Genomic DNA, 13,368 nt, shown 5'->3' on the forward strand with positions numbered 1-13,368 from the left:
AGTCGGTACGGTACATCAAGTTGAAAATTCTAGCAAGCCCAATTTAATGATGATTTTCTAACTTTGTATTTATATTAACCTTGGGTTGGCAATATTTTTGTAATTGTTCGTAAAAAGAGAGAACCATTCTCTAAAATATCATTTCATACTCCTTTTGAAACAATGAAGTTTTCCTCTTTTTTTTCCAAAAGTATACTGTCAGGTGGTGGGTCTAACCCTGTAAAAAAATTAATTAAAATTATTGTTAAATTAAAGGAAGGGTTAAAATTATGAATAGTTGTATTTTGATAAAATTTTCGTCCTCAACTGCTCATCTGGGTATTCTAAACCTTTTCTTAGTCCAACTATGGTCAATATAAATGTCGATGATTTTATTTGATTTAGCATGAGAACGATAGATAAACTTAAAATGTTATGTAACTACTGGTTTAAACATAAAAAGTTGTAACGATCCCAAAATTTGCGTATTTTCTTCGTATTACCTTGAAAATAGATTATAAAATACAGGGAGCGGGGATCAAATTGTCGCCAAAATATTTTTCTACAAAAAACAACACAAAATATACATTTTTTAACTTTTTTATTGAAAATCAGAACTATGACGAGCATATAGGTATAGAGTAGCCATTCATTCTATATAATTACCGTCGGCATCAATAACGGCCTCAATACGGCCTCTGAACCGGCCACAGGCTCATCTGACCATCTCATTGTCAATGTTGCCGAATACCTCCTTGATGGAGTCCATCAGGCTGGCCTTGGTGCTATGGGGACGTCTGTTTGTATGTTTCTCGATATAGCCCCAGACGAAATAGTCCAAAGGATTAAGGTCGGAAGAGTTATGAGGGCACAAATCCTTGGTTACGACGTCATAATAGTTCTCGGTTAACCACTGCATAGAGATTTTGGACACATGGCAAGGTGCTCAGTCCTGTTGCCACACCCAGGGCCTGTCTCCGGGCTTCATGGACCTGGTAAGATCATCCTCAACCATCTTCTTCACCTTGTCGACAAAGTCGGTGTCCCTTACCTTCCTGTCGGCGCCCTCCTCCTTGGGTGCCCTCTTTATTGTGGCATCAACATCCCAGGTGTCCTCTAGCTTCTTACAGATACGCTGAACAGTCCGTAAATTCACTCCTAAGGTTGAAGCAATCGCTGAATGGGAGATTTCACCTCCATTATTAACCAATGCCAGGACTACGGCGGACCTCGAAAGCTCCTAGTTCCACTTATAGCTCTTTATCTCCTCATATGATGACGGCATGATGCTAACTAAACTACGTATCGTCATCTGACGAGAATAGCTTTCCTATTTGGTAACCGGTTTTTTTATTTGATAATGTCGTCTTCAAGTTATCAAGGTTTAAAGTAGGCAATAATTTGATCCCCGCTCCCTGTACACATTGATGGGAGAAAAATAATTTTCGGGAGTAGGGATGGGAGTTCTTAAAAGATGCTCTTGCATCTGAAAAGTTGGGTTAAAATTTAATTTGCTCCATTTCATGAATTGACCCCCCCCCCATTCACCCTACTAAAACCATGAATCAGTTCTAAGATGATTAAAAATATTTCCATCATTTCAGGTCAAAAACAACCGAAGAAATCAAGTCTTTTTGTGATCGATACGTTGAATCAGATGAATCCGGGCTTCCACAATTCTTTTTTGATCGCAATTGGGGTGGATTTGGTGCCATTTTGGATGTATATCGCATAGGAACTCTTCACATTGACGTTAATGTCTGCGCCTTGTTAACGCACAAAGGTAAGAAAAAACAGTTTATACAAAATTTTCCATATGTCACAAAGAGGATTAGAGATATTTCAAAATACCTAAGTTTTGATTATGAAGCGACGTAGCTTAGTAGTCAACACACTTTGGAGTATACATTCTAGGGAAACTTAATGTGTTTGTGTTTATTTCCTTTATTTGACAGCTGCTCGCAGCTAATTTAATGAAACGTCATGACAGATAAGTTGCTCTCCTTCAAATTCCTCTTCTTTATATTGTCATTGTGCCCATGTTCATTTTTCTGGTTTTTTTAAATTTATATATTGACGTTTCACATTATTTGAATATGGTCTCCAAGTTATTATCTAATATATCAATTGTGTGAGCTGTAAAAAAGCTTAAACTCAAACTTTATTCCCTCTCACTTTGTTATCTCACTAATTTAAATTGACATAAGCAATAAATCCGTTACTTTGACCTCTGATTGTCTTCTCTAGCAAAAGTTACAAAAAATATGAAATTTGAAAATCCATCTCCTTTGTCATTGATACACGTTTTAATCAAAGCTTTAGGTTCGTGATTAATGATGACGTAACTGATTCATATATGTATATAATGACACCATTTCGTACATGGGTATGGGTAACTTTTATTTTCAATTTAGACGCAGTATTATGATATAGCAGAGAATCAGACAGGATGTCAAAATTTTGGGACCAATAAAGTGGCAGTTGATAGGTTCCAAGGGGCCCTTTGGGGAATTTTAGTGATAGAAAAACTGGTATTCATCAGTTATAAAAAAACTATATACAAGTGAAATTTTTTGAATTATAAAATATGTCTTTTATAGAAAAAAAAAAAAAAAAAAAAAAAAGGTTATTCGTTATTTGTTTATTTCGACTTCCGGGTCAATAGTACTAATTTCCTTTATAATTATGTATATTGATTTCAAGATGATTCCTGTGTCAGATGGAGTAATATTTATGCTTATACTTCAACAATGAATCTTTATCTCCCAATAAGAGAAAAAAAAGTATCCTCAGCCGCCTCTTAAGTGATTTGGCAGGTGAAAATGCATTAATGCCTTGGTGAGAGGAGAACCATCAAAATTGAAAAAAAAGTATTTGTGTGGGGAATATATTGTGAAATTATATGTAGCCCTATATAAATATAATTATTTCATTAGCCTTTGTTTCTTTTTAAATTACATTAACAGTACTCGTAAATGAATCATTTAGAGGGTAATTTTAATACTACAATGATCTATTAAATTATGAACAATAAAGCAAACATAACCTTTAATAACCATCAAATGTTATTTTTCTAATTATCATCTACCATTTTCCTTTTTTTTTAAACATGATTTTCCTGGTATATTCTAATTAAAAAGAAAAAAATATATATTTCTGCTCTAGGGAATAGATCCGTCAAGATTAAAATAAAATGCGTGTAATAAGATAATTAAATTTATCTAAATAATTTTTAATAAGCATTTTTTAAAAGAAATTATAGCAAAGATTAGCAAAAGTTCTTTCATTCTTCTTAAGACTCCAAGAATAATAGAGCCAACAACGTCTCTAACAAAGAATGCACATAATTGAAAAAAATTAAAAAAATATCAAACGCTTTTATTTTTCAAATTATAAATCCATATTTGTTTTCTCTTCAAGAGTCACATCCCCAACTATCAACTTACCTGCTGATGATGCTATCATTTTCAAAAGTAGGAATCATAAAAGTACCATTAATCAAGAATGGAAAATGAACGTAAATATGTACATTTGAGTTGACGTTTCTCATATAGTTATTTTGTGTTCGTTCTTACTAGAAGCAAAGGTGTAACGAGAGATTGGATTTCTGTAAGAGTGCGAGGAAAAGGCGTGAGTGTGACATATCGCACAACGGAATGTTTATATCAGCTGCCTATTATTTGGTTTTTGTGGAGAAAACAAATTACTTTTATAAAAAGGAGAACTTTCTACATTTGAAATATCATTAGTGCAGGGGAAATATTATAAATATATTTAAATACATGTATAATTTTTTTTTTAAATATACATAAATCAATTTACACCGAAGATAGGAGAGAATTCTTCTTTTAGAGGGAGATGTTAACACACACACAACTTATTAAATAATGAAAAAAAACAACACATACATTAACCGTTTTTCCTTTTTCAATCGTTACACTGATACCTTCTTTATGTAAGACCAGGGGAACTACTAAGGTAGTTGGTATGACTACAGATGTAAATAAAAACTATATCCCGGTGCGTGTAAAATAACAATAATTAATTTTTTTAGAGGTATTTAATCTAGCTAAGAAGCTGCGCCAACTAATTGAGGTGTACATACAATGTTCCAAATTATGTCACGAAGAAAGATGTGAGACAGAGGAATCCACCTTTTGACCTCACCAAAACATTAAAAGCACTAACAAAAGACTAAAACATAGACAATCACATGTGACGTCAATTTTTTACCCTCTCCTAAATTCAAAGTTGGCATACTTTAAGGTCTAAGTTGCCTTTGGCTCTATTTGACAGAAAAGAAAGAAGTATTGAACGCATGTCTTCGAATAAAAATGCTGGCCCATGATTTTTCAGACTGCTTGGAGCTGAGGCAGATCTGTGAATCAATGAATGAGGGAGTAATACTCATTTTAAATAGAACCTCAACAACAGACGACTAGTTGTATGGTTTTAACAAAAAACTATAAAGCCTAAAATTGTATAAAACTCACTTTTTAAACTGCAAATAATGATTGTAGGTGCAAGGTCAAAAAGTAATTTGGCAATCCCAGCTCTTAACAGATTTAGATTGTTTAAGTGTCTTTGAAATATATTTTTGTTTTCATGTCAATCATTTCAATTTTTGGCTAGATATAAAGTACTCTTAAAATATTTACTATAGGATCATTCAACGGCAAACAGTTTGAAAAAAAAAAATATATATATATATACTTTTTTGTCAAAAATAGATCCATAAAATATTTTTAATTATTTGTCAGACAGCTGTTTTTGCTAGGCTTAATTTCATATGTAATGTTTCTAACTGGCAAATACGTTAATTCCTTCAGAATGCCTTTCATTCTACCCTGAAAACGCGACCCATTCCTCCTGGACAGAGATTAATTGGGAAAAAGTTTGTCTTTCAAGAAGAAAATGACACAAATAATTCATCCAAGCTCTAAAAAAACTTCTTGGAAAAGAAAGAAGCCTCCAAAATCTTATCTTTTATGCAATGACCAACTCAATCTTCTGATTTGATCCCAATAGAGCTAATGTGGGAACACTTATATATAAAAGTTCGAGAAAAGTGCCCCAAAAGTATGTGGAACATTTTCAAGAATGTTAGGAATGGCATAACACCTGCTTCTCTTGAAAAACTAATAATAAGGATACCAAAAGTTGGTAAAACAGTTATACAGGTGAAGGGATTTTTTTTTTTTTTTTTTTTTTGAAAAAGGTAATATATATACAAAAATACATTGATTTTTTACAAATAAATATTTAGACCCATATTGAACCTAAATTTTATTCATTTTTTAAAGCCTAATTACTGTGTTATCTGATGATAAAGTCATAGGTAGTTTGAAAATTTCGCAAATTCCATTTTTTACAAACTTTTTCTTGCCGGTGGATATATTACTTTGAAATACTTTATTCATTACTTCTAGAGAATCGGGCGTTTGAAATTAGCACAATTAAATATGTAGATTTTCAACAAACAATGGCCATGAAATTAACTTAAACTCTTACTTCAATATCAATAACTCCCTCAATTTTTATTAAATGATGTTCAAAACTCGTTAGTCGATTAATAAATGTATATTTTTTTTTCACCAATGCCAATTTTTTGCTAGTAAAATGAAATATTTTAGATATGTCTAACCCCTGGAACAAAACTGCGGTAAATTTCTAAGACGAATTTTTAAGCTCAATTTTATATAAGTGGCGGAACAGGTAATAAACCCCACATACACAGATCCACTTTGGTAATCATCAACTTGGGAATCTAACCGCTAGAGCACTTCCTTGACAGATCCTTGAGGAAAAATAAATATCTATTAATTCTTTCTTCTTCACATTTCAATTTGATTTTTCGAATCTTATTTCCTATAGAAAATTATTAGTTTCATGACAAATGAATATTTTTCATCTTTTTATCCAACCTTTTTTTTTGTTGAGAAAACAGAACCTTTTGACAACATTTCATTTTTTTTTCCTACATTGATCAATGCGTAAACTTATTTTATTATAATTTAGCACAAGTGCTTCCTGAAGCCTCCTCATGAGCCGAACCAAATTTTGAAGTACAACTTACACTTAGAACAAGTGATGAAAATCCTTTGTGTAATGGCCATATTAAAAAAAGCAAACCGGAAATCAACAGGGTAACCCTGAGAAATTGAAGCATGTTTTGGAGAAGATCAGATACAATAATCATTCACAATGAAGGAGGTAATGGGCAAGAATTACTCATATTTCCGTCACAATTCTACCCCGAGTCTAACAAGGACTTGCAATTATACTTTTGCAACAAATTCTTTGGGGTACGCTCCATCTTTAATGATCACAAACGAATTTTTAATCAGATTTTGAGTATAATCAAATCTATTCAGGAAAGGATGTTTACAACTCAAGAATGAAATAATAATGGCAACTGCCAAAGAAAAGAAAATTCATTCCTCGGATTATCAATTCCGGAAAAATAGGACAACAAAAAAATTTACAGCATATAAATCACTGCGTATAACTCCTCAATAGCTCCTTAGTGTTAGTCTCCATTGGTATTCTGCGGGTCTTTTATCTGTTGTTCGGTAGATTCAAGTCTAAGGACCAGTTCTATCGGTCCTCAGAAACGTTGATTTTTGGGAAAGGTCCTTAAGACTCTTAGTCCTTGAAAATGTCGATGGTTTAACCCATTAATGCCAACTGGCAAGCTGCCAAGTTTTCTTTCCACATATTCAAAATACTTTTGGTCATAAAAATATGACAAACTTAAGTGAAACTAATGATACTTTAAGGAAAGGGTTGAAAAACATGCTTGAAATACTAATGAAACAAAGAAATATGTACCCCCAAATTTGTCCACTTATTCACGCACCCTCGATCAAAAAATGGCTATGGATAAGACACTTTTGTAGAATGCAATAAAAATGAAACTGAAATGTTTATCTACAAAAATCCCATCTCTAACAGTAACACGAGCCAAAGGATTAACAGAGCGAAAGTAAGGCATTTTCAATCCATACCAATTTAAGGATATAATTTTTTCCCTCGTATGGATATATTTTTCACTTCTTTCCTGTGAGTCTCTTTAGGGTAAAACAATGCTTTTACAGTTTTATAAATATTCTGAGGAAGAGTTCATTCACGTTGATTTTATTGCAGAGTGGCAAAAAAATCCCGCCGCTCAATATTGTTGTAAAAAGTAAAAAAAAACATTTAATATGTTTATTTATATCGAAATAAAGAATGCTAAATTTTTTCAAAAGCCAAAATTATTGCAAGGAAACTGTCGGCTTTAATAAATAAGATGATACTCTGTACTTTTGCCTCGGTACATTTTCTATTAAACCATTTCTACTTAGGACAGTTCGCCTTAAAGCCATTTGCGTTAAGGATATTTGACTTTAATATATAAATAAATGAGAGTTATAGATTATTTTTTGATAAAAATGATGTCCTTTTTATTTTTTTAATCAAATTAAGTAATATATATAACTATAAAACCTTTTAAATGGTTGTTTTCCCTCTTATTAGACTGGTTTGTCAATTCATGAGTGTTTTCTAAAATGATTAATCCATAATTTCTAATGATAATTCATTACAGAGTTGTAATAAGTGCTTCTTCCGTTCCAAACATTGTCCAATATATTTCTTTTCTTATTATACTAATTGTATTAGCTATTATGTCTCGGGTTCGAACTCATCACATTGCGAAATTTTGATTGTATACATGAATTGAAATTATTTATTCATATTGTAACGCCTAATATGCTTGAGACAAAACAGCTTTAAGACATAATGTCCTAAGATGAAATATTTTATAAACTACCTAATGACCTATAAAATATGCTCTAAGGTTATTGCATATATTTTGCAAAAAGTTTTCAAGTTTCCATTACATTGTAATAAAATATGAATATATTATATATTTACAAAGATATATAATGTATTCCATCATATAACAGAATAAATTAAATTAAAAGTAAAACCCTTCTCAATTACGCCACGAGGGATCGATTTTACCTTCTTTAAGGATAAACAAGAGAGACTGGACGTTGGTCCTTGGTCTTAAAGTAAGGGCCGACACATTTCTACTTTACGTCATTTAAAAACGTACTTCATGAGAAAGCCTGTGTACAATGGACACGGTAAAAAGAAATACAGCCCAATGCATTTGTCATGCACTACTGTCTACAAATTATCCCTCTTTAATAATTGTATACATTTATTTTAATTAATACGTGAATTTAAAGGCAGTAATTACTTTATTAATTATGGTCTTATGTTGTATTTCTTCATTTTGTTTGTATTGATATACTTTTAGGTAAACACCATTAATTTTTAGCTTGTACTTTTTTTTTTTTACATATGAGCGTTGAGTAAAAGTAATTTAGTATCCTTTGCTTTAATTCAATCCTTTATTAGAAGTGTTACAATCATTCAATTGAAGCCAAGTATGCCTTGCTCGGTTTGATAACCTGTTGCCAACGAGAATCCAACTTCATAATAACTTTTACGTAGAAGCCTACGCAAAGAAAAACAAAACAAAAAACAGATCTTAAAATTTGGCCTATTTTGACCCCAATTTGATCCCCCTTGCGCATTGTTCATAGACAAGAAAAGGGAGTACCAGGTCCAGACTGTAGAATGGATGCATAAAAACTTCATATCCGAGCTCACGGAGATTCTAGCACGTCGTCAAAGATTTATGTGGCATGGTGTTGTATAAATAAAATACGACATTTTTTTTTTGTATTCAGCCATCTGCAAATGGTTTAAAACGGTTTTATGATTGATGTTCAGCTCCTAAGTGATTCTATGACTGCTAATATGACAGTCTATCTCGATATTTCCCGTGATTCTATGTGCATTATTCCCTTCCACTTCACTAAAACAAAATTGCTCGAACAACTATTGCACAACATGAACCGAAAGAGTATCGGCCGCAATTGGCTGTTAATTTTCTTGGTCCAGATGCCCCTGATGACTCACCATTATATAATTTGAAGCCCCTGCCACCCCCAATTAAAAAGGTAAATTATAAATTTGTCTAAGTGAAGAAAGATTGTTCAAAAGTAATTATGTATTTTTAAATATGGCTATAAGACAAATTTTGCCTTCATAATATAGGCAATAACTCATCAAGAAATCCTCAGGGTTACTTTCCATTTTTTATGAGCACAATCAGACAAAAGTACTCAATAATTATATAAATTCATATGAAGTGTTCAGTCCTCAAGAATGAAATAATAATGAGGAGAGTTTGCGAAAAAAATAATGACTCCTGAGTACCTTAATCTCACTCACTAACAAAAATAAATAAAGTTCATTTCAACATACCAGGGTTTATATTTAATTAAAAATCTTAAACCATACTGAAAATGCAGAGAAATTATTATATGTGTACATCAGAGACCAATAACAAACAGAATCAGTTATCTTTGTTCGATGCTATATGCATTACACACACGTCTGCAATATCTCATTGCTTCAAATACATTTTTATTTCTTAGATCAAAATATGTTTATGATATATATTATGGAGCACTAAGGTGTTCAAACAAAAAGGTGACTTTCAAATGTCGCCGGCAACGTATATCTGGTATACTAATTTTTATTTTTGCTAGAACATTCGAAAAAGAACATATAATTATTGTTTAAAGCAAGGGTCGGCAACCTATTCATTCGCACGCATTAATTAGAACATATTCTCGTAGTTTGTTTGTATTTTTACCATTATTATTGATAGTAGCAGAGTCATCAATAAGAAATGTTAAAGTTGACATTCCATGTCTCAAAGGTTGTCAATCTCTAGTTTAAAGCTATATAAATATGTTTAGTTCCTTTGTGAGAGGCATAATGATTAGAAGTATTTTGTATATCAGCATCAAATTGTGTATAGAAAAAGGAAATTGAGTGCTCCAAAACACTTAATATGTTGACGGTGACATAGTGTGAAACTGTTCTGAGTTAAAAAGAATGTTGACAAGTGGTACAAACTCTTCTAAGATGGCCAGGAAGATGCCAGTAACGAGCCTCACTCTGGTCGCCCAAGCATCCCAACAACCCATGAAAACGTTCAAGCAACAAAGAAAATTACACTCAGAGAAGTTATTGATGAGGATATTGAGTTATCCCTCGGCTCGTGCCATAATTTTTTTTCAGACGTTTTATGCATGAGATAAGTGTCAGCGTAGTTTCTTACACAACTGCTTAATTTTGACCAAAAGAATCGTCGTATTTGTTTAAATCCAAAAACATGCCTCAGCCACAATATTCACGGGATTTGACTCTATGTGACTTTTATTGTTCCCAAAACGGAAGAGATCTATGAAAGGACGAAGATTTGCATCAATTGAGGAGATAAAGGACTGCATCGCTAGAAGAGCTCAAGGCTATGCCAAAAAGTGCTTATGAGAAGACCTTCAAGGATTGGAATAAGCGTTGGCACAATTGTATTGTATTTGTGGGAGATTACATTGAAGGAAACAACATAAATATTAATGAATAACTAAATATTTTTTCCTATAAATTGCATAGTCTCTTTGAACACACCTCGTATATAGATATTACCATTAAGGGGTTTGTATTATTTTGCGAGAAAACCGTCACCACTTTCTGTCTCTTTGCTTAGAAACGAAAATAAGTTAACAATGTGCATATCACATTAATCTTTACAGAGGAAAAAACTTATATATTAGGGTCGGTTGTAAATGTTGTGTCATTAAGGATCTAAAAGAATAGTTTGCAAATGGTATGCACACCCCCTTCAATAATATTGTATCTTTTATTTCCCCCATATCCCCCCAAGTACTTTGTTTTACAATATATGTAAAATATAAATCAATTGCTCCTTAGATACCTATAGTATACAAAATTATTTTATAAGTAGGTGTTGAAGAGAGTCAAGTTGTGAAGTAAATAAATGAACATTAATTCCCCACAGACTCTAATAAATCATATACAATGTACTTGTTTCTATTTGCAAAATAGTCCATCGTGTTTTCAACCTACTTACACAAAGTTATCTCTTTTTTTCCCCCTTTCATTTCAATTCCCTGTTTTTTTAAAAGCAACATCATTATTTTAATCTAAGCTCTCGTTTATCAAATGAGTATAAAGAATGAATGTTCATTTAAGTGCGTTGCAAGTGTATGAGAAATAAAGCATATATCAGGGACACTTGCATGACATACACTCTATGAATAAATAAAGGTGCAGAGTGGGGTACCAAAACTTGCAGTAGTATGACGTAATAGCGACAAACAAGTTTTTTTATGTAATGAAGAAAAAATCACAATAAACCAATTTTTGAATTGTTTACCTAGTATAAACAACTATATTTTTTATTCATTATGTTCTTCTTCACAGTTATTAACACCCTGTACAAGGGCGTACGCAGGGAGGGAATGGAAGGGCTGTAGCCCCTCCCCCAATAATAAAAAAATAATAATTCCGGAATATTTGCTTTTGAGTAGAAAAGTTAATTTAATTTTTCAATTTTTTTTCCAAAAATGTTAATTTTCTGTAAGTCTAATTTTAAATTGTTTTTTTCAAACAATTAAGTAGTGAATTTTTTTATCAAAAATTTACAGCTAAAATATAACTATTTAAACTTTTTCCCAAAAAAAAATAATATTATTTGTGAACAGCTGAGAATTTTTGAGATATTTGTGAATAACTTTAGATTAAAAAAAATTTCAAAAAATAAAATATTTAAAATTAAAATTAATTTTCAATTTTTTTTTTTTTTCCAAAAAAGTATTCTTCCCAAAACTTAATTTTCTATGAGTAGTTACATAATTTCCAATTGTTTATTAACAAATTTAGTAGTAAATTTTTTGATAAAAACAACTTTATATCTCGATTAAAGTTTTTGAAATTTTTTGAGAAACAAATCCGAATTGTTTATATTTTTTGATATATATATATATATATAAAATTCATATTTGAAATTTAAATTGATAAATTTGTCCAAAAACAAATCCAAAAACCAATAAATACAATAATCTTGTACACGCAGGGAACAGATTGACAGCTGTACGCGATTAAATCAGTGGCATACCAACTTTTTATATTTGCAGCTCGGAGCGAATCCAAATTTGTATGACATGTTAGTCAGACATTCTTCTCTCCAGACACCCAAAACTGCTGAGTCCAAGGTGTTGAGGTCAAGCTTGGCATAGATTCACATAGATACGGGCCAGAAGTCTGGCATATTGTTGCTACTCAAAATTTAATTTTAGAAAAAAATATTAAAAGGTCCACAGCTGTTTAATAAAAATAAAATTTTTCAGAAAAAATTTAAAAAATTAAATTTAAAATGTTAAATTTTCCAAAATCTGAAATTGTTTTCTTAAGAAAAAAAATTCAAAAACTCACAGTTGTTTACCAAAGTTATCTTTTTTTGCCAAAAATTACGGAAATTAAATTTTTTGGAAAGACTTGAGCAATTAAATTTCAAATGTTAAACTTTTTCGGAAAAAAATTTGGAAAATCCAAAGCTGTTTTCTAAGCAAAAATTCAAAAATTTATCGCTGTTTACTAACAGTGTAATTTTTTGGAAACTAATTTTAAAGGTTCACTTTTTTGGAAAATAATTTCAAAACTCCATTTTTTTTTTAAAAAAATTCAAAAATCCACAGCTGTTTTGTAAAAATAATTTTTTTTTTAAATTTCAAATGTTAACTTTTTTGGAAAAACTTTCAAAAATCTAAAGTTGTTTTCCAAAATTTTTTTTAAAATATTTCAAAAATTAAATTTCAAAATTCGAAAATTGTTTTCTATAAATAATTTCAAGACCACAGTCGTTTACTAAAAATTTCAAATGATACATTTTTGGAAATTTGAATGCATTGACGGCTGATAACATAATCCATTTATGTTTTTGTTTCAGAAAAAAATAAAAAAAGCCCTTTACCAATAATAAATTATTTTTTTAGTAAAGAAAATGAAATAATTAATTTCAAGTAAAAAACCAACTTCTTTAAAATATATTTTTTTTTTTGGGGGAGCTACAGTTCCTCCACCCTCTCACGCGGATGCCCGACCCTGTTTACAGTAAGGAGTAATTCGACCCTTTGACTTACATGTGCTTAGATCATTATTCTTGTAAACACAATGAATCTTTGTTAATGATTATAATATTGTATCTAGTCATTGCTACCCAGTAATTTTGATTAAAACTATTTTGCCTCAGGACATTTTGCATCATGGATAATTTACGTGAATATACAAATAAATGAGGTTTATATAGATCGTTATTGATCATTTTTGGTTGAAATTGATGTTTACCTTTAAATTATTAAATCTAAACATGCAATATTTATTTATATAAAATACATTAAATGTTTGTTTTTTGTTGGAATAATGATGAAATTAAGTTCTTCCCTCATTATACGCTAG

General features: G+C 31.0%; 1 protein-coding gene across 2 annotated transcripts in view; it reads left to right on the forward strand.

The window, feature by feature from the left end:
- The window catches only part of LOC121124377 (potassium voltage-gated channel protein Shab), a 135,810-nt gene that overhangs the window by 63,925 nt on the left and 58,517 nt on the right, over positions 1–13,368 (forward strand). For both annotated transcript variants that reach the window (XM_040719530.2, XM_071891151.1), the window contains exon 2: positions 1,584–1,762. In XM_040719530.2, the coding sequence (XP_040575464.1) occupies positions 1,584–1,762 (179 nt within the window). The remainder of the gene's footprint in view (positions 1–1,583; positions 1,763–13,368) is intronic.

This window comes from Lepeophtheirus salmonis, chromosome 9 (genome assembly GCF_016086655.4).
Source record: "Lepeophtheirus salmonis chromosome 9, UVic_Lsal_1.4, whole genome shotgun sequence".
NCBI classification, from domain to species: Eukaryota; Metazoa; Arthropoda; class Copepoda; order Siphonostomatoida; family Caligidae; genus Lepeophtheirus; species Lepeophtheirus salmonis.